Source organism: Nymphaea colorata, chromosome 10 (genome assembly GCF_008831285.2).
Source record: "Nymphaea colorata isolate Beijing-Zhang1983 chromosome 10, ASM883128v2, whole genome shotgun sequence".
Classification (NCBI taxonomy): Eukaryota; Viridiplantae; Streptophyta; class Magnoliopsida; order Nymphaeales; family Nymphaeaceae; genus Nymphaea; species Nymphaea colorata.
This window is the reverse complement of record NC_045147.1, coordinates 15,805,956-15,828,828: the sequence shown is the minus strand read 5'-3', so window position 1 is coordinate 15,828,828 and position 22,873 is coordinate 15,805,956. Positions and strand designations below refer to the sequence as shown.

The window sequence follows — 22,873 nt, the reverse complement described above, 5'->3', positions numbered from 1 at the left end:
CATAGCAATTTTCTTCCTTAATGTATTCCACATCTAAAATTCCTAAAATCTTTCTAGATGAAAATCGGACGCAGGTGGTCTGATGGAAGTAGTAGGTAGCAGTGGACCAGTGGTGGCTGTGAGTTGAGGGTGGAGCAGGTCGAGCGCAGGGTTCTGCAAGAAAAGGAGACGCCGACACTCTGGGTGGAGGACAGGAGCGTCATTTTGCTACTGCCCCTCCTTTTCTTCCCTTCTTCTCCGGGCAACCCGCTCCCCCTTCCTTTTGTACTCCCTCTCCTCTGCTTCACCCTCTCCACACTCCGAAAATCTAAAAGCTGCACCAACGACGTCCTTCGTCCATTCCCTCTCTCTCCGTAGCCTCACAGTCAGATTCTTCGGCTGGTAAGGATATGCAACGCTGCTTCATGTGAGAGACGGGTTCCGTTCTCGTCTTTCTGTAATGTCTGAATGTGGGGAGCATGAGTTTGGTTCAGTTATGATCTCAGCTCTCCTTTCCCCGCTCCTGTTCGGTTCTTAGTCGGGGCTTTTCCTTTCTCCAGCTAAAGATTGGGGTTACTTCTTTCTCTGCTGCCGCCAGTAATGCTTTGTTATTGTGCTTCCTCACTCTTCAGTTCTGGTTTTCTTGGTGGGTCTTTCTGGACTGTTGCTTATGGCCCTCCTCTTCCATGGACCACCCGACGTATCTCACTCGTATACTGAAATGGATCTTCTCTTTCCACTTTTTTCTTTCAACTTGCTTCTCTTTTTTTTTCTTCGTCTTCTCTTTCGTTTCCCACTTTTTCCCGTTTTTGCTGTTTTGCGCCGTTGGTAGTGTCTAACCTTTTTAAAAGCAGAGATCTAGACAGACTTTTGTCAGTGTGGGATAGCTGCAGCTTGCACTCAAAGCGTTTTCTTTTTTCTAGTTTTTTTTTTCTCCTTTTGATCGCCTTTCCCTTTCTTTTCAATTCCAAGGTGGTGCCTTCCCGTCTCCCCTTCGTCTGAATGGTTTGCCTGCTGAAAAATTTCCTTATGCTTTTGCACTCTAAACTGGTGAGATTCTTAGGTCTTTAATGTTTATTAGGCCGACGACTGGTTTTTAATTTCTCTTTTCTTTGCTTGCTGCTGGATTCTTTTCCATATATGGGCAGTTGGATCAAGGTTTGGTTGGTGCATACTTCCCTGGAAAATTGTTGAGGCCTAGTTTGTCCAAGCTGTTCCTCAGCGCTTCTCTTGTTTGTCTTACGCAAAGCTTGATCCTTGGTGCTCTGCCTGCTTCCTACATGATTTTCTGCTTTCCAGCCTTGCTTATTGATGGACAGGCTCCCCACTGCTGTGCCTGTGAATCTATTCCTATTTTTCCTTTATTTCCTCTCCACTTCTTAAAATTTATGCGCATTAGAGGGGATTTATGCGGTTCACTGTTACCAGTTTTGTGGCTAAGAACCTCTGTTTCTCTCGTTTACGTTCTTTTTTCGTTTGTCTTCGTGCATCTGGATCGCCTGAGTCTCTGTTTCGTAAGCTACCGTTTGCGTTTCCTACACTTCTTCTTGGTGGGGGAGACGAAAGCTTTCAGTTTTGCTATTAGTTATTCTCCTTGAATATAGTCAGCCTCATACGTTGTCTTCCTCTCGTGTACGTTCAAATCTCCTTTTCCTGACCGCATGGTACCATTGTACACTGTCTTCTTTGAGGGACAATCTATTTGATTGTTTTATGTTTAGACTCCACCATGGGGCGTTGCTGCCGTTTTAAGTTTTGAGATCTGTTTTGGAGGAGAAGGTCTAGAACGTGTTCCATAACGTCCTGGTCGTCGACTGATATTGCTCCCTTCCTAATAAAACTCTCAGAACGTCTTTCTTCTGTCCAAGTTTTGGGGATTGTTACATTTCAATGATCTTGATTTTACGCACGTATAACATTCTTGCTCCTTTCGCATCGATATGCAACGGATGGATGCGTGATGCTCGAATCGCTTGGGTGTCTTGGGTTGCTTTCAGATTTCAGGCTTTAGTGAAAGTAGTTAACTCGATCATTTCATTTTCTTACTGCCTCACTGTTCACAGTTGTCCGTTTATCCTTTTGTGTTCCCTGACAATCCCAATCCAACGGCGTTATTTTTTTTCTCCTGTTGATTACAGACCTTTTGTGTTTGATAGTTGAGAATCGTAAATGGGAGCTTCGACTTGTGGCATGCATTTGAGCCTTTCTTCACGTACGTGATATGTTCTTTTCTATTTATGTTAGGTGCATTACTGCATTTTCACACTTTTCAAAACCTCCGGCCCTTCCCTTTTCTTTCTGATGTATCTTTCGGATCCTTAATTTGGCAGGTTCTGTTGTCATTTGTCTTTTAACGCCATGAAAAAATGCTTCCTTTCTTGATGATTGATCGAGTTCTGCTGTTTCCAAAGGTTTTTTTTTTTTTAAAAAAAATCGTTAGGCTTATTTGTGTTGTATCTTTTCCGTTTGTCCTGCATTTAGGATCTCAATCTTCTTAGTCTGCTTACTGTCGAGACTTCTACTTCAGGTATATTCATCCGAGGACAAGCGGAAGAATCCGTTCCTTTATCTGATTCCTTGCTCATTTTTCTTGTAGAAGTGAGGACGTTATATCTGTAAGCATGAGGACCTAGTTGTTCGATGTGATCATGGAAGACTAAGCAAAGCTGAGGACGCTTTCAAATCAGTCCTAGTTGTTCTGTCAAATCTCATTGATCGTTTTGCGTTCCTGCGTTAATTCTTAGAGGGCATCTGTTGTACAGAAGAGCTGCAATGCAGCTCATGTCCCATCTTCCGATCATCTCAAGGTGGATTGTCCATATCAACTTGGGCTTTGAGAACGATGACGAGGGACCAATGTAGGCTGTAGCTTCATCTGGTACTTAATATGTGAATATGTTTGTATTACGAGCATAGAATTAGTCGGCTAAGGTTGGGTTAGGTTTCTGTACACACTTGTGTTAAGATCTTCAAGGTCGTCGTGCTCATCCCTGATGCCCCTCCTGAATCTGAATCCTCAGTTAGAACTTAGAAGCTTTGAGCTCAACTGCCATTTTCATCCTGACATATATTCCTTGGTTGTTACTTTCTCTGTTTTATTTTTCCTTTTATTCTGCACAAAATTTCATTTGATTTGAATAAGTTTCACAAAGTTAAGCATTGGTTTCAACTGAGGCCATGGAGCCTTTCCAGCAGGATAATGTCATGCAATGGCAGCGTGATGTGTTTCTCTTGTTGTTAGCTGTTTTTTCTCTCTTCAGCCTCTGAGCCTCTTTTTACTGGGGTGTGCAGGAATACAACCTTACTGGCATACATGCACTCTGGTGACACGTTTACCTTTCTTGGCGTAAGAAGTAGAATATCTGCTGCCACTTGAAGTGGAGTGCTATTCTTGCAAGGAATCCACCATTGCTAATTGATGAAATAGAGCAGCATGTGGTGGTTTTGCTTATCCCTGGATGTGGCTAGGAAAGTTATATCCTTGAATTTATACTGCAAAGTTATACTGTAGGATTTAGCTGTTTTGGCTGATCCCGTCTTCAAGTTTTCTTGTCCAATGGCTACCGACCTTCTTGCTTCTCCTTGTTTTTTCCTCCGAGTAAGCTAAAGCTGTCATCTGCATATTCCTAGACCTTGGTGGACGCCTGATATCGCCTGCTGGTTAAAACCTTGTTCACCTACGCCTTGGTTTCCACATAATTTTCTTTGCAAAGTTCCATTTAAACGCCACTTTTGAGAAATTTTTGGTCGTGGTTGTCGTCTTCTAATAGTTTCTCTGGTTTAGCTAGTTTTCTGTTTGCTTGGGTGCTTAGATAGTTGACGGGTAGACAGTTGGCAGTTTTGAGTGTGGAGAAGTTATGGTGTGCCAAGCAGCAGGCCAAACTAGATTTCGAGCATTGAAACACGAAAGTGGGATTCAGGGGTGTGCAACCATCATTGTTAGAGTAATAGCTTGTTTTCAACCTCTTCAAGACTGCCAGGTATATTCCCATTTTTTTCTCTTAAGATTTTTTCTTGATACAAGTGGATGGTTTTGATATTGATATATTCATATTTCTGTTTCTTCATATCCGAAGGCCGAGTATTTCCGCCATTTGCTGAAACCTGTGACGTAGAAAAGCTGATCATCCAGCATTATCTGTTTCCCCGTCTGCACATGCAATAAAGAATCCACGCACCTCCAAGGAGCTCTATTAGGCTGGAGTTCTAAGAATTTTAGGCAGATCAACCGGTTCCAGTCCCTTCAAAACGGTAAGATTTTTCTTTTCTTCATCCTTCGTGAGGTTCTCCACGATGTGTTTTTGATCTTTCCGTTCTTCGTACGTCTCGTCTGATTGTGCCATGCAGTGGCATCAGTTTCTCCCTAGTCATTTTATATCTCATGGGAAAGGACTACTGTTCGGGAAAACATGGACACTTCCCATTGCAGCTATCTCCATTGAATTATGGTGGCTTATCATCTGATCAAGGTCTTGGATTGGCTGATGCTACTACCTTTCCTGGTGGTGATGGCGGCCATTACTGTAATTTGAGTCGACCACCACTCCCAATTAATGGATTTGCGGCAGATGCTTGTCAACTTCTAAATGAGCAGTTTCAACCTTGGCAGAAATATTGCCATAACCAGTCCCTTCAGTCTCCAACAGCATTTGGTTGCCAGAGGGTCCAAGCTGCTGCCCATTATGATTGCCATTTACAACTCAAAAAGCTTGATTTAGGCGCACCTTTGTTGGCACCAGCAACTTCACAAAAGAAATTCGTCGTGTTCGATCAATCAGGAAGCCAAAGAAGCATGTTTATCAGTTCCATCAACTCTATGTCTCCACCTCTTACCCGTGAACATTTTAACCAAAAATCCTGCAGCCTCCCCACATGCCCTGTTGCCAAGCCCAACGTGCCTGGGTATGCTAATTATACATCCGACGACACTTGTTGGGGAGAAAGTAAAGTCTCTGCTGGCAATGAGGCCGATGAGATGCATGAAAATACAGAAGATCTCGAAGCTCTCTTGTGTTCAGAAGATGAAGACGATGAAGTAGCAAGCACAGGCCATTCCCCCATCTATGTTTCTGGACACCCTAGGAAAGAGAGGGACGAGGAGTTCACTAGCTCAACTTCTCAGTTGAAGAGGAGGAAGCTCGATAAAGTTGAGGAAGAAGGGGCAAATGAGGAACCGATGATGGCAGATACAGCAAGCTCCTACAAGCCCCCGAAATCAACAGATTCGTCTTGCGTAGGTGATTCCGAGTCCTGCTCCGCAAGGCCTTCTCAACATTCAATGCCCAAGAAAAACATCACCTTCGCTACGGGAGAATCATTTGCAGCAAAGAGGATTAGGAGGGAGAAGATAAGGAAGACGGTGGGCATACTTCGCAGCATTCTTCCAGGGGGAGCTCGGAAGGACGCCACCACCGTCCTGGACGAGACGATTCAGTACCTGCGGTCTCTGAGGCTCAAGGTGAGAGCCTTGGAGGGCAGCCCTTGGTAAAGCAAAAAGTGCGAAGGAAAAAGGGTGGAGGGGCCATATGCGGTAAGTAGTCGAAGACTATTATCCTATTATCCGCAGCAGCGGCAGTAATCATCAAGACTGGATTCTGTCACAACTTTTCCTTGGAGTTGTTCTTTTGAAACGTGGAAGTGACCTTTCTCTGTGCCTCCTTCCCCTGGTAGTGGCAGAAAAGGCAAGGCGAGCAGGCGTGCGCTTTGATGGGGCTCACCAGAAAGAGAAAGACAGCGATCCTTTTGATGCCCACTTGAATGATTCAATGTCACTGTACCCAAAAAATGGCCGTGAGGATTTGGGGGCCCCGTCGCAGTGCGATGCTGAGAGAGCAGAGAGAAAGAGAAAAAAAAAAGTTGGGGAAGGAATGATGGGCCACTTGGACGTGCTGCATCTTTCTTTTCCATGTCTCTGTTGGTTGTTTTTCTTGTTTGTTCCCTTGGTCCCATCCACCTCCGCCCGGCGGCACGCGCAGGGCCCCTCTCCCCACTGTTCAGCATATCCCCACCTTCCCGGCGAACTGATCTTCGTTGGGTGTCGTGTTGTTGCTTCTGCCCATGCAAGAATTTGCTTTTAGCCGGTGTGCTGCTGCTCTCGCGTGGTGGGATCACCTTTCCTACTGTGCGCCCTTTTCAGGGGAGCCCATTCTCTACCCCCGCGTCTCTTTAGGAACCTTGATGCGCTGCTCTCCCCTGCTCTGATCGGCTGAACTAATGGTGGTTGCTCCTGTCTCTGGCCTTTGATGGTTGGTTGGTCGTGGTTTACGTGAGTTGCTGCTGAGTCTTGACCGGCGGCAACTCCGGCTCCTCCCCTCTAATTTTGCAGATGGTGGTCGTTACCTGTTTTATTGCTGTATGGTGAAGACTCTGGAGTAGTACTTTTCTCAAGTGTTGGAAAACGCTGGTTAGTCCATAGCTTCCAATTGTTTTGGAAGCCCTGGAGTAGTATTTTTCTTAAGTGTTGCATTATATGTGAAGGCGGTAATGGAACCTTTTCATTAAAATCATATTCCCAAATCCCTGTTTGATTATACATCTACTCATGATCTGCTAAATCTAAAAAAAATCTGGTTTGGATTGGACGCTGGAGAACCAAAATCATTCAAAAGGTGTTTCCCCGGTCCTGTGATCATGGAAATCATATGCTTGGTGAGCCACTCAGCTTGGTCTAGATTCATCTCAGAGGCGAGTTGGCATGTGTCTGGACTATTAAAAAACTAAAGCTTGTTTAGCTTCTTTCCATTTTCAGCTACAGAATATAGGCCTCTGCGCAGCAATCTATTGTATCCACAGCTGCCAGATTATGATCTGTTGTTGAGAGAGAGAGAGAGAACATAAGTTTGAACGTTTGATAACATGGTTAATTTTTAATTCCTTCTACCTGTAATGGATATAGTTACACTGAATATAGTTGGCAGATTTACAAGGCAGATGCTCATTCGACCAGAATTTCAGCTTTAAGACGGTGGCTATCAGCAAAATAGGCGAGCAATCTTGTATGATAGAAAAGTTCCTTGTCCGGTCTATCTTCAAGGCCATGCAATTTTGTAATATCCGGCCATTGTTGAAGCCGATTTGATTTATGCATAGGTTGCAGAGCCATATTATTTTCTACTTATAACACTTCTCAAAGTTCCAAAACAGTAGTCACATCTAATTGAACACAGAGGTGGAAGTGGGTTCTACAATGCTGACACAGTCTGTACAATTGGACGGACTAACCTCGGGGGTGGAGTCAGGTGCACTTTATATATAATTTTATATTTTCAAAAGAAGTGTATGTAAATAAGAAAAACTCCCACAAAGTTTTAATGTTTTAATATGAAAGTAAACACTTTTTGTGAACCTCTCCTGACTAACTGGGTTCTTTGCCCGCTTAAAATCTTATCAAATGTTTTGAACACACGTTAAGCCTTTTAATATCAGAAAATGTATAAACACTTCTTGAATTTTTCTACAATCAACCGAAACCGAAGACTTCTCAAACTGGATGTGCAATCAGGCCTTCTTCTCTGCTTCCTTTAACCAATTCATGTTCAGCTGCCCACAAACAAAAAAAGAAAAGGCATTCCTCTTGTACATTAGCATTTTGCCCGGCCACAGCTCTGCGTATTCAGCTTGGACTGAGCTATGTTTCGTACTGAGGGGAGAAAGGTATGAATTCCACGGAGTCTGATAGGCATAGGCCATGGAAATCCGCTGCACGTGTCGATCAATGCTACGCCGAGACAGTACTTGCAGCCCTAAACCTTAGGAGAAAGACGGGGTGGCTTTTGCCTCTCTCATGCTACCACATAATTTTACAAGAGTTCATAGACTACCTGATAGAACACCAGGAACTATACGTTTTATTGGTTCAAAGCATTGGATAGTTGGCTCATGCTGTAGGACGGGAGCTCAACTGACCGTTTAGTTGGTGCATGTTGTGATTGGTCTATTGATCAAAATTTGTTTCATGCGTACAAGACCAAAGGATGTGAAGGATCATAGATATCCAATTACCAATGTATTTTTTTGAATTTGTCTATTCGGATCTGGTTAAAAAAAAAAAAAGGAAGCGGACCTGATTACTGATCAGATTCAAATTCAATGTGAATACAAATTCGAATCTGATATTCCAGTGATAGCAAAACAATCCAAACCGACTATATATATGATGATTATGTGTTAGTCCAGATCAGGTTCGAGTCTGAATTTGAAGTCCAATTATGAAGTGTCATACTAAGAGGAATTCAGTAAAGCCTTGATCTGGATCCGAATCAGAACTGGTTACAGAGAACCTGGTGATGCTCCCTCCCTTGGGCATTTTCATCCCATTCTAAACCAGATTACTGGAAAGAAGTGGACTTCTTTCTCCTGTCACCACATTAAGCATAGGAGGCTCTGAAGATACACGGACTCAGATCCATGACCTTTGACCCAATCCAAATCAAAAGAAGTTTTATTGGAATACTCCAATGCACTTACTAGATCTCTCTCTCTCTCTCTCTCTCTCTCTCTCTCTCTCTCTCTCTCTCTACACTACAACTAGCCCTAAAAGTAAAATCAGTTTCCACCCTTCTAATCAGTCGTAGCCATGGCACTATGATCATGACCGAAGTTGGCTGAACAGAAAGCCGCATGATTGCCAGTGGTTACCAGTAGAGATCCGCCTCTCTCTCATGCTCTTCTTGAACAATTAAATTTTATGCTTGGCAACACCTGGAAGAAGCAATACAAGTAGTTTGTTCACTAATATGGCGACACGAGTCATGCCCATTAAGAATTGAAACATTACGTCCTGCTGTTCTCTGTTGCTAGCACTAATTAAAAAAAATAAAAATAAAACTTGTATTTACTGACGTATGAAAAAACAAATGTCAGTAAAAAAATTCATTTTTACTGATGTTTATGTCTGAATGCCAGTAAAAGGGAAGCATTACTGACAGGAACGGGAATCCTTCCATCACTACAACTTTTACAGCATTAGTAACCAGTTCTTTTTCGTCAGTAAAACGTTAATTCTTATTGACTTACTGTCTAAACATCATTAAAAGGTTAATTTTCACTGACAAATTGTCGAAAAGTTTTGTAGTGGTCGCATACTTCTTCTAAGCTGTAAAAGATAAGCGATAGAAAGATGCTATGCTCTTAAATTGGTCACTCACAATTTCCACCGAGAGTGAAACCAATAGAGGGTGCAAGTGGGTAGACCATAGAAAATCTAAACAAGTTAGCTCTATTGAACGTTATGAACCAGAGCTTGTACCAAAAGGATTTCCTCGGCAAGAAGGTCTTGATTATTTATCATGAAAACCTTGCTCCATTTCCAAGTTTGATTTTTAGATCCTTTTTAGCACTTGCTTCGCTAACAATTGGATATGGTGTCAAATGGATGTTGATAAGGCTTTCTCATAATGTAAGTCCTTTTATGGTTTAAAACAAGCTCCCAACGGCCAAGTGTTTTTGATGCTCTATAAACATATGTTTTTTTTCTCAATAAAAGGCTTTACTCACTTTTCACTCTCTGTAAAAGAAACCAATTTACTAATTGCAATTCTAGTATATACATCAACTTGCAATTGTCATTGATTTTGTTATGGTCAGCTGTTACACCTCAATCTTTTGACCCTCAAACAATTTTTTTTTTTTAAACATAAAGTATTGAGGTGCGACGATACAACAATTCAAAAAGAAGGGAGCTATACCATTGAAAACAATGGGGCAAACTTTTATTTATACAACAATTTCAGTTCATACAAAATCACATGTATGTGTATAACAAAAATGGCTCAAACTATGTAATTGATGCCAGACAAAAACAAGACATCAATATGACTAAAACAAGACCCGTCGGCACTACAAAAGACCCAAAACCTCCCCAATAAGATGTGAGTAAAGTCATCTGATCAACCTGTTGTCTCGAGTCCGCAAAACCTAAAAAAGAAAACAACTAAGGGCTTAGCCTTCACAGTATGGCAACAAGCCAAGTAAATCCCTAAACCTTTTAGGTAGGGCTCACATAAGAGATATAACAATTACGAAACAACTTATATCATGTTGTGGTAGGGCACACGGTCACATACTTTGCCAAGAAACCCCTCACATATACCACAACATGCAAAGGCTACACAATGACCACAATATCACATTCAATAGCCACATGCATTTCTGGCATAATGTATCATTCAATCACTTCATTCACATTCTTTTCTTTTACATCAACTTTAATGAATTGACAGTTCATGTGGGTGCAAACACAGCACATTCACACCGCTGGCGCCCTGCAGTCAGGACACTACCCCCGTGGTGGCCCGAAACAATATAGATTCATTCCTGCTGCAACAGTAGAGCACTCGTCCATAGATGTGTGAATTTCAAGAAGAGAAAAATCAGCATTCCCTAGGACACCCAGTTTGGGAAGGGCTCAACACTCCAAGCACATCACACAACAATACTATGGGGCCTTGCACTGCCTGCGCTCCGAATAGGCGAATCCAATGACGAAGGCGGGACAATTTCCAAACACATTGCCACAACCCAATGACCTCTCATCTCTTATTTTTTCTTTCTTATCATTATAATTGTACATTCACAAAATGGTTGGCTAGCACATGAGGTTGGTTCACTCCACGAGTGCACGCATACCTCCAAATGCCTCCATACAAGGGCTATACAAAACATTATCATTCTTAACTAGTCATCATAACATTACGGTTACAACTACCTTTTAGTCACATTCAATTGCATTATTGTCTACGGTAATGCATATGCAACAAAACACAACATTCAAATTTATCAAATACCTCAATCACATCTTGCAAAACTTAGCCACATCTTGGAGAGTAGTTTCGATCCGTGATGGTTTGTAGCTGTCCTATGCAATTATAATTATATGATGCTCTCTAATACACAATCGGGGTTAAGGAGAGACTCGACTCGATACCCCACCTCATCTGTCCTAAGCAGATATCAATTATAACATGCACATGCAAATGCGTAATAGTTTTCAAAACAAGCTTTTAGTAACTTTCCAAAACAAAACTTATCACATAACGAATCATTCGCATGCATACATACATTCACTCACAAAACAATCATTCAATAACATCACAATCATAGAATCTCATGATCCCGAAAACACACATTCACACGTTGACCCCAAGACAGAGATTTGCCTGAAATGTCGCCATGTTTGTCGCACGTCCACAAAACACTTCAAAACGCGAGCTTCACGTTTTGTTGCTCAAGGTCAACTGGACCTACCCGGTGTACCTGCAAACACAATCAAGATTTCGACTCATTTCACTTTACAATTTGTACAAATATGAAAATACAATCATTGAGGCATGTCATCGCCTCAAGTGGGTGTCGATGAGTAGTGTCGATCCACAAAGCCCTCCAATAGGCCAATTTCCAACACCTTGAGGTTGTCACCAAATAATTTAAGCTCCGCACTCTCGACTAGAACCAATCATTAATTTGTTTCTCCTTTGCTTTCTTAGTTGAGGAGTCGTCCTAACATACCTACTATTTTTCAACAAACAACGTGTCTGCACCTCAACAAAAGCATACTTCACGAGTTCTATAACACGATTTTAAATCTTTTCCACATCACCACAATTTCTAGCATGCTTCTCAATTGCTTTGAAAATTAACCCAACATGTTAGGAAAACCATTATACATGTAGGTACTCATCCTTCTTAAAATGGGCATAAACTTTCTCCAAAATAGCAATATCTCTAACATGCATTTTAAATCATAAAATCTTTAAACTAGCATGCTCAATCATTAAATATACATGCTCCGACAACAAATATTCAACAATTTAGGCCCGATTAGGTCTCGTTCACCCCAATCTTAGTCTGCAAACTATCGTGACGTTCACAACAGTGATCACAAGCATACAAATGATCCCCAACTGTTAAAATTAATTGTTGCTGCCACCCGCCAAGCTTTCAACTCGCTGGTACGAGGGAAATGATGTGTCTCCAAGCTGCAAACCAAACCAACAGCCCCAAAACTAGCGAAAAAGAATTCAAGTGTAGGGTTTGCCATAAGAATAGGGCATCCGATAGAGAGGGAGGTCGAGCAGAGAGAGAGAGAGAAGACAAAAGGGGGAAAAGAGGAGTTACACAGAGGGAAACGAGAGACAGGCAAAGGGGAAAATCGAGCGAGGGAAATGGGGGAGATAGAGAGGAGCAAAGGAGACGGGGAGAGAGGTCGAGCGGAGAGGAAGAGAGGGCACATGAAAAGGAGGGTGCTGACGGAAAGGGGAGAGGGTTGCGCAGGAGGGAGGAGGAGAAGAAAGAAGATAGAAATGAGAGGAAGAGGCGGAGAGAGATCAGAGGGCTTACCGGCACCACTGCCGCCGTCCTCGTCGCCGCCCTGCACCACCTCTGTCTTCTTCTTCTTCTCTGCACTGGCACGAGAGGCAACCGGGAGGAAGACGAGAGAGAAGAGGGAAAGGCGAGGGAGAAGAGCCCTCGCATCGGGCTCCTTCATGCCAGTGGGTTCGGATTCGGGTCTGGACCCGATCTGGCCCACCTGAAAAAGACGAATGTTACATTCTAACCTCCTTAAATAAAATTTCGTCCTCGAAATTTAGATCAAACCTCAGTGTAAGAACAATCTCCTGTCTCTCAATAGCACGACTTGTAAGAAAAAAACATTCTCAATTGAAAACTTATCTGAGTCACACATTCAAAATGAAGGATTTGAGTACATTCAAATATTTTTTGGGATTAAAAGTATCCTGATCCATAGCTGCAATTCTAACATATTTGTTGTGAGCAGCTTCATGCAAAGTCCCCGTCAACCTTGTCAACCTTGTATGTTAGTCAGTCCTCATGCCGTTCTTGGACCTCTCACCCGAATGTTGGGGTTATTTCTCGCTCACCCGAATGTTGGCCTTGCACTATTTTAAGTGCAATTGAGGACAAGAATTGTTCATGTCCATCTTCAAATCATGCTCTAACAGTTGTGACTCGTATTAGACTGCTTGGCAAGAAACTAGGAAATCCCTCATTGGTTGTTGAACATTTTTTAGAACTAGTCTGATCTCTTTGGAGAACAAAGTATGACAAATGTTCTACGTAAAATTACTTGGCTTTATTTTTCTTTTTCTTTGCAATCTTTATATTCATTTGCAAGAGACACTCAGCTATTCCATGACAAACAAGCGGCTACACACGTCCTTGCAAGAATGTTGCTTTTCGTGAGCAAAGATTATCGTTTGGTTCATGACCAATTGACAAGATATTAGATGGAACCATCTCCACTACTCATGTTTGGTCTCAAGATCAACTGGCCCATCTTTTCTCAGATTCTGTTGAAAAGAATTATTTCATTACCTTATTTCCCAATCAGGCCTACAAGATTTGCATGTGCCGTTTTGAAGGGGAATGTTGATGTTTAAATTAATGCTGCCGCAATTCTCGCTGTTGTAAATGTTTCGAAATGAAACTAAAATCTCGAGAAGCAATTCTTGTAAATCAGATTGAATTGAAAGATTGCAAGGTTGAAATCTCGCTGTTTTGTTAATTTGTGATGTAAATGTTTCGACGTTCTAAATGTTTTCCTTCTATGTTGTAACAATACTTTGATAAATCTGTTGTAAAGACTACCGTGGAATGCAATCGTTTTTGGAATAATATTCTCTTTAGTTTTCGTTCATTTTCTAGGAGGCCATAAATACCAAAGTTAAAGTGTGTTGTGGGCGGCAACGGCAGTGCCAAAGGCACCGAAAGAATGGTTGGATTTTTGGGGAAGAACTTCCCCTCTCTAATTAAATAAAATACTTTTCCTTTTCACCTTACAATTCAATTCACACATCTCGATAACAGTATAAAGCACGTAATATTTTATCATTCTTCTAAATCTTCTTCATTCCACTACCTTGAACTGCGGCACGACTACAACACCAAGAAACGTCGGCACCCCCACATGACTAGTCTCGGCCAACTTGAAATCTACTGGTGCTCGATCTAGTTTCAAGGGGGGATTTGATTCACCAGATTCCGACGACCTTGCATTCCGGCCATCTTTTCCGACCACTTCAAGTGCATTGGTCCCCGATCTTATGATGGGTTCTCATGAATGTCATGTCATCATCATCCGATGAGAGTTTGCGCCATCATCACTATCGTTATGCTGCCGTCAGTATTCTTCTTCCTCGGCTTTATGACAAACCATTACAAAGCCCTCATTTTCTCTACACTGAATTTCCTCTCCTGCATTACAAATTCAGCCATGCCCCTTCCCTATCGATAAATCCAGCACCTTATGTTTGCAATTTTAAGGCGTTTGTATTTCAATATACAAATCTTGGTTAGCAGCTTAGTATAAGTTTATTCTATTTGGAAAAAAAATTCTTCTACCAACTTGTTTATTTCTCTTTTTATTAAGGGCACTTCTGTCGGTTAACTGAATGGAGGCAAATTTAATTAACAAATGGCGCGATGGAATTTCTTTGTTAGGTTAGAATGGTGTTTTGAATAGATTTAGATGTCCAAAGATAATCTCACAATGATTGACATTAAGTTTTGCCATCAAATGACATGACTGGTGAAAACGAGATCTCATTAATGCATTGAATTCAAACGTCGGAGACCTGGCATTTTCCATAGAAGGAAAAAAGAAAGAGACAGCAAGTAGGAAATTCACACATGGCACTGCCCATGTTGATTCTGCATCTAGATTTCATGGGAGGCTCTTTAATATCATAACTTTTAATTTTTAATGTTCCACTTTTTGAAAGGCCGGCCTATGTAGCCTCGTGCATCGGAGGGGATGAACTAAGAACAGTGGTATGACAAAGCAGGAATCAGTTATCAATTCACCTGTGACAGATGACAATACGAAAGTCTTTTCCTTTTTCCCATCAGCTCTTCATTTAGTGAAACTTTTCATTAATTGAAGATTGAAAATCTTACGGAAACGTACCCAGTAAATGGATATACAACAAAATATGGAACGCTCATGTTCTCAAATTCATCCAACTGCCTCCGTCAAGAAAAAATTTCACAAAGAACAGTTAAAGCAAATTACTGTTGTGCTGTTAATTACAGTGGGGAACGTTCTTCTTGGTGACCGTTTTGGACGGGACCATACTTCGTCGTCCTCCCCGCTGGTTGTTGGTTGAAGCAGAACTGTGAAGTGAAGTCATGCCTAAACGGTTTCTGATCTCTGAAAGGAACATGGCTGGCGTTGGTCTTATGCTCTCTCCCTCTCTCTGCCTGTGAAGACGAAAGGAGACGAAAATGGAAGTGTCATGGCGATGGCAGCAACGTTACAGAGTCACGTGTTTGCTGCGGGAGGGCCATGAAGACCATGAAGATCAGCATGAGCACGCATATTAGGAAACTCATTCAAGACTGCTCCTCTCTATCTCTCTCTCGCTCTCTCTTTCTTGTTTGTGTGCGCGTGTGATCTACATCTACCATGGTCATTTCCTACGGTCGTTGTGGTTTTTGCTACGGCAGTCTTCACCGCTACTTCTTCTTCGAGATTAGATCGGTCAGACGAGCAACCTGCACTTGGTAATACGTATCTGGGTTTTTCTCATGCCCCTCCTTGTTCTGCTAACCAAGTGTATTCTGAAGACAGTGATCTGTGTACACATATATAACAGAAAACCTCTTTCCATAGGCTGACAAATCATAATCTTCCTCTACTTTCCAAGTATTCGCTAATAGTTTCATTGTCATTCTTAAACCGATCCCTCCTTAACTCCTTTCATGAACTAAACCTTATTCCCACAGCCATAACTCTCTCCTTCCTTCCGAATTTCTACCCGAACCTCGAAGCCACCGCTTACAAGGAGCAGAGGAAATGGAACAAAAAAGGAAGAAGAATCCCTCCACGCATTAATCACTCTGCTAAACAACGTCAAACCTCAGTTAGGTCGGCCGTTCAGCGCCATCTCGAAAAGGTTGCAGTTTATACGTAAAGGTGTGAAGCGTGCTTTTGTTATATGCACATTTGCTGGGCCTCTTCGAATAAAAACTTCTCAGTATAAAGGTTTAGATAATCCCGAATGATTGGCCTATAAAAGAAAGAAAAAGAAAAAAACAGGAGAGGAAAGTAAGGACAGGGTGTGGCCTGAGCGGGAACAGGTACTGCAGCTGACACCGACAAGGACGGGGAGGGAAGGAGAGAAGAGAGAAGAGTTGGCGGCCTCGAAAGTAGAGCGCCTGCTGTCCCTTGATGAATTCACTGTTGGGTTCCGTGGGGCCCGACTGCTGGGCCCCATCGTCCATGAGAGGCGCCGGAACCGCAAGGCCTTCTGTCCTGCGGCTGTTCGTCAACCCACCTGCCGGAGGTCGCCGGCCGGCGACCTCGTCCCTCCCCCCTGTATCAACTTCGACAGCTAGCGAGGAGAACGAGAGGAGGCGCAGGAAGAGGACGGCTCTCCCTCTCTCTCTTTCTCTCTGGGGGAAGAGGCAAAAGGGAAAAGGACGAAGGAGGAGCAGAGGTTTCCCGCCAGCTGACACTCTGACGTGTACGGTGACAGCCCGTCGCATCAGACGTCTCGGCTCAGTCACATGACCGCACTGCCAGTTCCCTCCCTTCTCTCTCTCTCTCTCTCTCTCTTCATGATCTTAATATTAGATACGTAAGCGCGTGTCTGCTGTTAATGAATAATGGAAGCCAGTTGATCATCACTCTGATCACAGAGAGAGACAGAGATAGAGAGAGATGGGGAGAGCGGCCATGGCCATGCTTCTATCAGCTCTGCTCTTCTCTGTATTTGTTTAATGAGAAAAAGAATGATGGTCCAATTCCCAAGATTGCGCACAACCACCATAGGTTCGACTGTCTGGGTTCCCTTCCTTCCTTTCCTTCTACCTGAGAGGGAGAGAGTCTGTGCTTTCAAAATTTATTTTGCCGTGGAACAAGAGATTCGCCGGCCCGTAACGAAAAAGACTGAAAGAAACTTGACGATCTTTTTTCCTTCCTTTGCTTTTTAGCTTCTTCTTTCTTTTTTTTTTTTTTTTAAATTTATCCTTCATCATTTCCTACAGTTATCTCCTATCATTTCGATATAAACAACGAAAATTCATTATCATCGTCCAGGTGTCAGCGCCCTTGAATTTGACACTAAAAAATTTTGATTAAAACTTGGAAATATTAATGGTGGACAAGTTTTTCCTTTGCTTTGCACCATTTATTCTACAAGTATGATATTCACACACATTGAAAGTCCTCAGGCTCAAGTTCAACGAAGACGACGTCCGCGTGGTTGGTTAACTTTTACGTACATACTGAACCATGCGCGTATCTATCTTATCATTAGCAGATGGTTAAACGTGCCAAGCGCAGCTGTTCTTTCTGATCAAACCTGATTGCTTTTCACTTTAAGTCGTCTGAACACGAAGTGTGGGAGGATGAGTGTCGAAGTGGTATTTGAAAAGAAATGATGAATCTCAAAAGTAATCAAAAGAAGGGGAGAAGAATAATTTTCTTTTCATTTCTTTTTTATTTAACGGTGAATAGTCCCCCCACCTTGGTTACGGCCTTAATTCTCTACCCACAAATCTTAAAGTTAAAGAGATTCTAGTCTACTTCATAACTTATTATGGTTTAGAGGAAGAACCCATTATGACAGCGACCATCTCTAGATTTAAACTCAAGTAAAAAAAAAAGAAAAGAAAAGTGAATTGTTTTACTGCCTAGTGCGCTACAACCCTTAAGAGGTAATTCCTTTTTCATTTATTAAACAACTTTACTGTTGCTTTTGCGAGGAAAGTTGGAAGTTTTGTTATTGAAACTCATATGTCGATTTAACTGTAGCAATCCATCCCTATATGATCTTTCAAACTTGTCCTCTTCTTTTTAATCTTTCTTTTTTCTCGTTTATATCTTTTTTTAGCATTTGGACATGTTAATTTTTTTTTGTTCACCACCCTCTAAACAATCAACAAGTTTTTAGTTAAGTTGATACATTTGGTTCGGATAGTAGGAAATAACATGTATTTAGGATGCATTTTAATGAAACCCTAATCAACACCCAGTTTTGGAGACAAAGCTTAGTTTTGCCTCCAAAATGGTATTCTTTCGAGCTTTGGGTGATATCAAAACTATATTTGAGAAAAAACCCAATGTTGACATCACATGATAACCCCTTTCCTCCCACTTTCCAAAGATTATTAAAAAAATTTGAGTTTTGAGTGTGCCATCCATGCAAACCAAGTTTTCAAAATTTTATTACAAAAAAAATTGATTGATTTTCACAAAACTAGTTTTCACTAGACTGTTGAACGAGGGGGTCATGCAAATACTCTCTCACTCTTAATTGTACTCGAATTGGTATGAAGTGTATCCTTCCTCACAAGCTTTCAAAAACTTGAAGCATTGATATAAACCTTGTTTAAGAGAATCGACTTCAGATGAAGGGCGTTATTTATGCATTAGAAGACCCTCGCATACGTCGGACTTCTTGTAAGAAAAATAAAGAAAGGCTTCCCAGTCTTTCTCGTCCGTTTTAGAAGTTTCTGTTGATTACTCCAACAGTTTATAACAATCTCGATGATGACTTTATCATATTTTAACAAAGAAACGGGACGATGGATTTGAAAACGTTAAGGAATTCGAATGTGGGACTCATCCAAAATTCATAATTTAACAGAACTTCTAATTTTGGAAATCGTGAGAAAATTTAAGATACCAAGCTTTGAGATCACTACCCATTTTAGATTTCCGGAAAAAGGAAAAGAAAGAAGATGAACACGAGAAAATAAAAATAATTGAGAAGCTGGGACCAGACTTCCAAGCATTAACTCTATAAACAAACAACAAAAAGATTAGTTCTCGCTGTTGTACGCCGCTTGTTGAGGTAAAGAACTCGAAGGAGAGGATGCGTGGCAGAACCCCAGGGTAGGCACAGATAGCCAGAGAAAGAGAAAAAAATTGTTATTTATCAGATCTAGTTCCCCACAAATGTGTCTAATCAACACAAATTAAATAGTTGTTTCTGCCTCGAGAAATGAAACCATGTATGGAGATGTGCAGACACGCACAAGGAGGAGAAAAAGAAAGCGTCAAACGCTGACGCAACGTTTCGAGGAAGGACACCACCACCCTTCCCCACCACCCTCTCAGTTCACCAACCGGCCGAAGACAAAAGACCAGAGAGAGAGAGAGAGAGAGAGAGAGAGAGAGAGACTGACAGAGTCCTCTTCAAACTTCTCCGGCCGCTCTGATCTCATCCATACTCTCCTCTCTCTCTCTTGGGGCCCTCCTTCCTCTTCCTTCCTGACGGTCAAGCAAACAAAATTTCCAGATTGCTTCTGAGAGTCGTTGCTGCTCCCCGTCTCCTCCTCCTGCTACTACTACTTCTGCTACTCCTGCTGCTTCTCTCTTTCGCCGTCGTACTCATACTGACTGAGGTTAAAAAAGAATGGTGAAAACCAGAAATGGGTGGTCTTGGATCTGCTAAATTTTTTACCCTTTACCCATCTGCTGCAGTGGTGCCATTGGATGCACGGGTGGGAAAAAAGGAGAGAGAAACGAAACGAATCCTCTGCAACAGGAGGTGAATGAGAGGGATGTGGGGAGGAGCCCAAAGCGGGGAAAAAGAAGGAGACTACCGGCGGTAGCCGGTGGTGTCTGTGGGGGGTTTTTAAGTAACGGAAAAAGTATAAGAAAACAATGAACTCTTTTGTTATTTTATCACTAAAATGATGACAAATATAAAAAAGGGATAAAAATATTATCATTGTCTTCTTTTTAGTTTCTGTGTAATAAAATATAGAGGGAGAAGGGAGGAGGAAAGTTTTTATCATTTGTATTTTAGCTGGCCCATTAGCTTAGCTAGACGGGGGATTGCAACAATCCATGAGCACCACCCTCAATTGTTTCATCTTATCTTGTTCGAAACCACCACCTTAATCTTCCCCGCCGGGAAATGAATAGTGGGGAGCCGGCGAGGAGGAGGAAGGTGATGGAGGTGGCTGTTGTTGATTGGTAGGGGAAAGAGGGCCGGTGGAAACCAAGGAGCAGGAGGTCGAGAGAGTGAGAAGGGAAGCCGGAGGCAAGCAATGGAATTCGAAGAGCAGGAAGATCAGGAAGAGGAGGAGGAGGAGGAGGAGGAGGAGGAGATCAGCTTGCCGGCAGCAGGGAGTTATGAATCCCTAGGGAACGCGCCGGCGCCGGTGACTGCGAGGGTAAAGATGAGTGGTGAGACGGGGAAGAAGCCGGTGAGTCGCTACCGCGAGTGCCTCAAGAACCACGCGGTGAGCATCGGGGGCCACGCCGTGGATGGGTGCGGGGAGTTCATGCCCGCCGGGGAGGAGGGAACGCTGGACGCCCTCAAATGTGCGGCGTGCAACTGCCACCGGAACTTCCACCGCAAGGAGACGGAGGGGGAGGTGGCGGCTGTGTTCCACCACCACAGCTCGCAGTTCTCTCCTTATTACAGGCCGCCACCGACGCCGACGGCGTACCTGCACATGCCCCATCGGACGCCGTTGGCTCTGCCGTCGACTTCTGGAGGGGGAGGTGGTACAGCTGCTGCTGCGGCTGCCGCCGGCCATGCTAGGGATGATCAGGACGACGTTTCCGGGGGTACCGGTGGGAGCGCCGGCCTTCCAAAAAAGAGGTTCCGGACCAAATTCACGCAGGATCAGAAGGAGAAGATGCTGGCCTTCGCGGAGAGGTTGGGCTGGAGGATTCAGAAGCACGATGAGGCGACGGTGCAGCAGTTCTGCATGGAGACAGGCGTGAAGAGGCATGTGCTCAAGGTGTGGATGCACAATAACAAACACACGCTAGGTAAGAAGAGCTGATCGATCGTCTGCTTGGCAGTCCGGGCCGCTTGGTCGAAGGAGGACAACGGTGTACCTTCTTCTCTGTGTTTCTCGACCCTTTGATCCTTTCCTTCTGTAGGGAAGGATTGAAATATGATGATCACGAGGCGGTTGATGATTCTAAGACGGAGAGTAGGGGGGGAGAGAGTGTGGTTCCTTTTAGGTTTTAGGCTATTAGTTTTTCAAGGCTTGTTCGCCATCTGCTGCCCACCATCCAGCTTATTTTTATGCGTACTCTTGTTGTTTCACGTTATTTATCATGTTTCCAGGATTGGATTCCCACGGATACCTTTCTTGCACCTCTCCATTCTCAACTCTACTTTGTGATTGACATTGAGAGAGAAAGAGAGATCGATCAGAGAGAGTTTCGATCAATGGATTCCATCTTCAGTCTTAAGCGTCGTATTGAGGAAAGGATTCATTCACAAGGCTCTCTCTCTCTCTCTCTCTCTCTCGCTCTCGCTTTTGCGGTGACATGATAAAGATGCCATGTGGGTAGTGCAATCGAAAGTGCAAAGGGCGCGATCGCAAAGTGTCGGATGAAATTGGAGGCGCGGCAGGGAGTTCGGCCGCACACGTTACCGGTGCAGACCGAGCTCTCGAAGGAGTAATTTAGAAGGCAACAGCCAGCCGTTTTCCACATTCACTTTTCTAACTTTGAACGCCCACTTGCTGCTCCCTTGTTCCAAAACCAGGTTCACCACCCTCACGGCATCTTCAATATGAGAGAGAGAGAGAGAAACAGACAGACAGACAGAGAGGTTGGGATTTATGCAAGTTGCATCTGATCAGCTTGCGCCAATGCTCCAGTGTAAACGTCACGCATTAGCTGTTTGTCATCTTCAGAGCGCGAAATAAATGCGCTGCAGCAGGAACTCTGAGTGGAATGCTGTCAATGGACCGCCATTTTCGTCTACGCTTGTGGGTGAGGAAGAGGAGGGTCTCGATCTCTTTATTTGATGGTCGCCAGGTGAAGGAGGCAGGCATCTCCGCAGCATATACTGTTTTTGCTTAAGTAGCTGCGTCGACTGGTGGGGGTGTGGGCCACTAATGGCGGGTGGCATCGAGACCACCCATCCCCCTCTAAGACAGCTTGAATCTGTGTGTTGGTAGAAGGGAGTCTGGTTTCTCGCCGGTCCCAGTCTCCCGGCAGGTATGACGCACGGTAGTTGCCAAACATGTACAATTGCTAGGCATGTGCCCTCTCTTTTTCTTCTTCTCTTTCTTTCTTCCCTTTTTTTGTTCTCCTTTGGTTCCATTTGGAATGGTGAGAGAACCCGTCCGTTTGTTTAGTCTTGGGGTACTCTACTCAGCCCCTGAAACAGAACCCTCATCAGATGGTAGGTTTAAAAAAGGAAAAAATCTGTTGGTAAGTGCCTTGTAATGGCAGCGACGACAACGTGGTTTAAGTTTCAGGCTTTTGGCAATCAGGACGAGAGAGTGGGGGAGAGAGCGAGAGTTGCCGGTCACCATTTAGGAGATGTTTTAGGTTTTCCAATTTCCATTACAACAAAAGCAGGAGAAGAAATGAGTGAGAGCAACATCAAGTGAATGAAAAAGGTGGACGAGCTGCCGTTTCCTCTATGTGGAAATTGCCAAAAGAAAGAAAGAAAAGAAACCGTCCTCCACCAGATGCCTAAAGGCTAAGCATTAAAGAGAAAAAATGCAGAGCCCTTGCTGTCGAGAATTGCAGTATTTACCTAAAGGACACCAAGCTACGATCGGCTGACCTTTTTCTCTTTTGTATGTAAAAACCTCATTTAGGAGGAAAAGGCATCATCTAGGTCCCATCTTAAATAATTAGGAAAAGGCATTTCTCGACAGACGCTGCCGGGCAGGTCTTGTGTCAGCATGCTCACCCTTCAAGCAACCCAGCCTGCTTCTCTTTGGTGAGAGAAAAGTAAAAGTTACTCGGCAAGTGGTGGCTGTGGCTGTAACGCGCCTCATTTTTCTCTCTAGTTCAGTGGCAGAACTGCACCATGACACCAACTATTCAGCAACTGTGGCCTGACCGGTAAGTGCCTGTAACTGTTCGACGGGAGGGACTAACGTCACTTTGGTTGGGACCAAGGTTTCGCATTTGTTCAGAAACATGGCAAGTCACTAC

General features: G+C 43.2%; 2 protein-coding genes across 5 annotated transcripts; both read left to right on the top strand.

Moving 5' to 3' along the window:
- Positions 1-169: 169 nt before the first annotated feature.
- Positions 170-6,509, top strand: LOC116262265 (transcription factor bHLH145-like). Of its 4 annotated transcripts, none has more exons than XM_031641448.2 (4): positions 170-381; positions 3,271-3,959; positions 4,056-4,230; positions 4,327-6,509. In XM_031641448.2, the coding sequence occupies exon 4, from the start codon at positions 4,361-4,363 to the stop codon at positions 5,465-5,467; it is 1,107 nt and encodes a 368-aa protein (XP_031497308.1). In that variant the 5' UTR covers positions 170-381; positions 3,271-3,959; positions 4,056-4,230; positions 4,327-4,360; the 3' UTR covers positions 5,468-6,509. The 4 variants fall into 4 exon arrangements, with proteins under 4 accessions (XP_031497308.1, XP_031497309.1, XP_049935979.1 ...); XM_031641449.2 differs by lacking the exon at positions 170-381 and adding an exon at positions 633-1,029; XM_050080022.1 differs by lacking the exon at positions 170-381 and adding an exon at positions 2,168-2,191.
- Positions 6,510-19,634: 13,125 nt separating this feature from the next.
- LOC116261797 (zinc-finger homeodomain protein 1) lies at positions 19,635-21,052 on the top strand. Its single transcript, XM_031640660.2, has one exon. It carries the CDS (start codon positions 19,999-20,001, stop codon positions 20,743-20,745), a length of 747 nt encoding a protein of 248 aa, XP_031496520.1. The 5' UTR covers positions 19,635-19,998; the 3' UTR covers positions 20,746-21,052.
- The last annotated feature ends 1,821 nt before the right edge of the window (positions 21,053-22,873 follow it).

What these genes read in the sequence shown, in the direction of transcription:
- LOC116262265 (XM_031641448.2), top strand. Translation starts at nt 4,361, where the DNA reads ATGGGAAAGGACTACTGTTCGGGAAAACATGGACACTTCCCATTGCAG.
- LOC116261797 (XM_031640660.2), top strand. Translation starts at nt 19,999, where the DNA reads ATGGAATTCGAAGAGCAGGAAGATCAGGAAGAGGAGGAGGAGGAGGAG.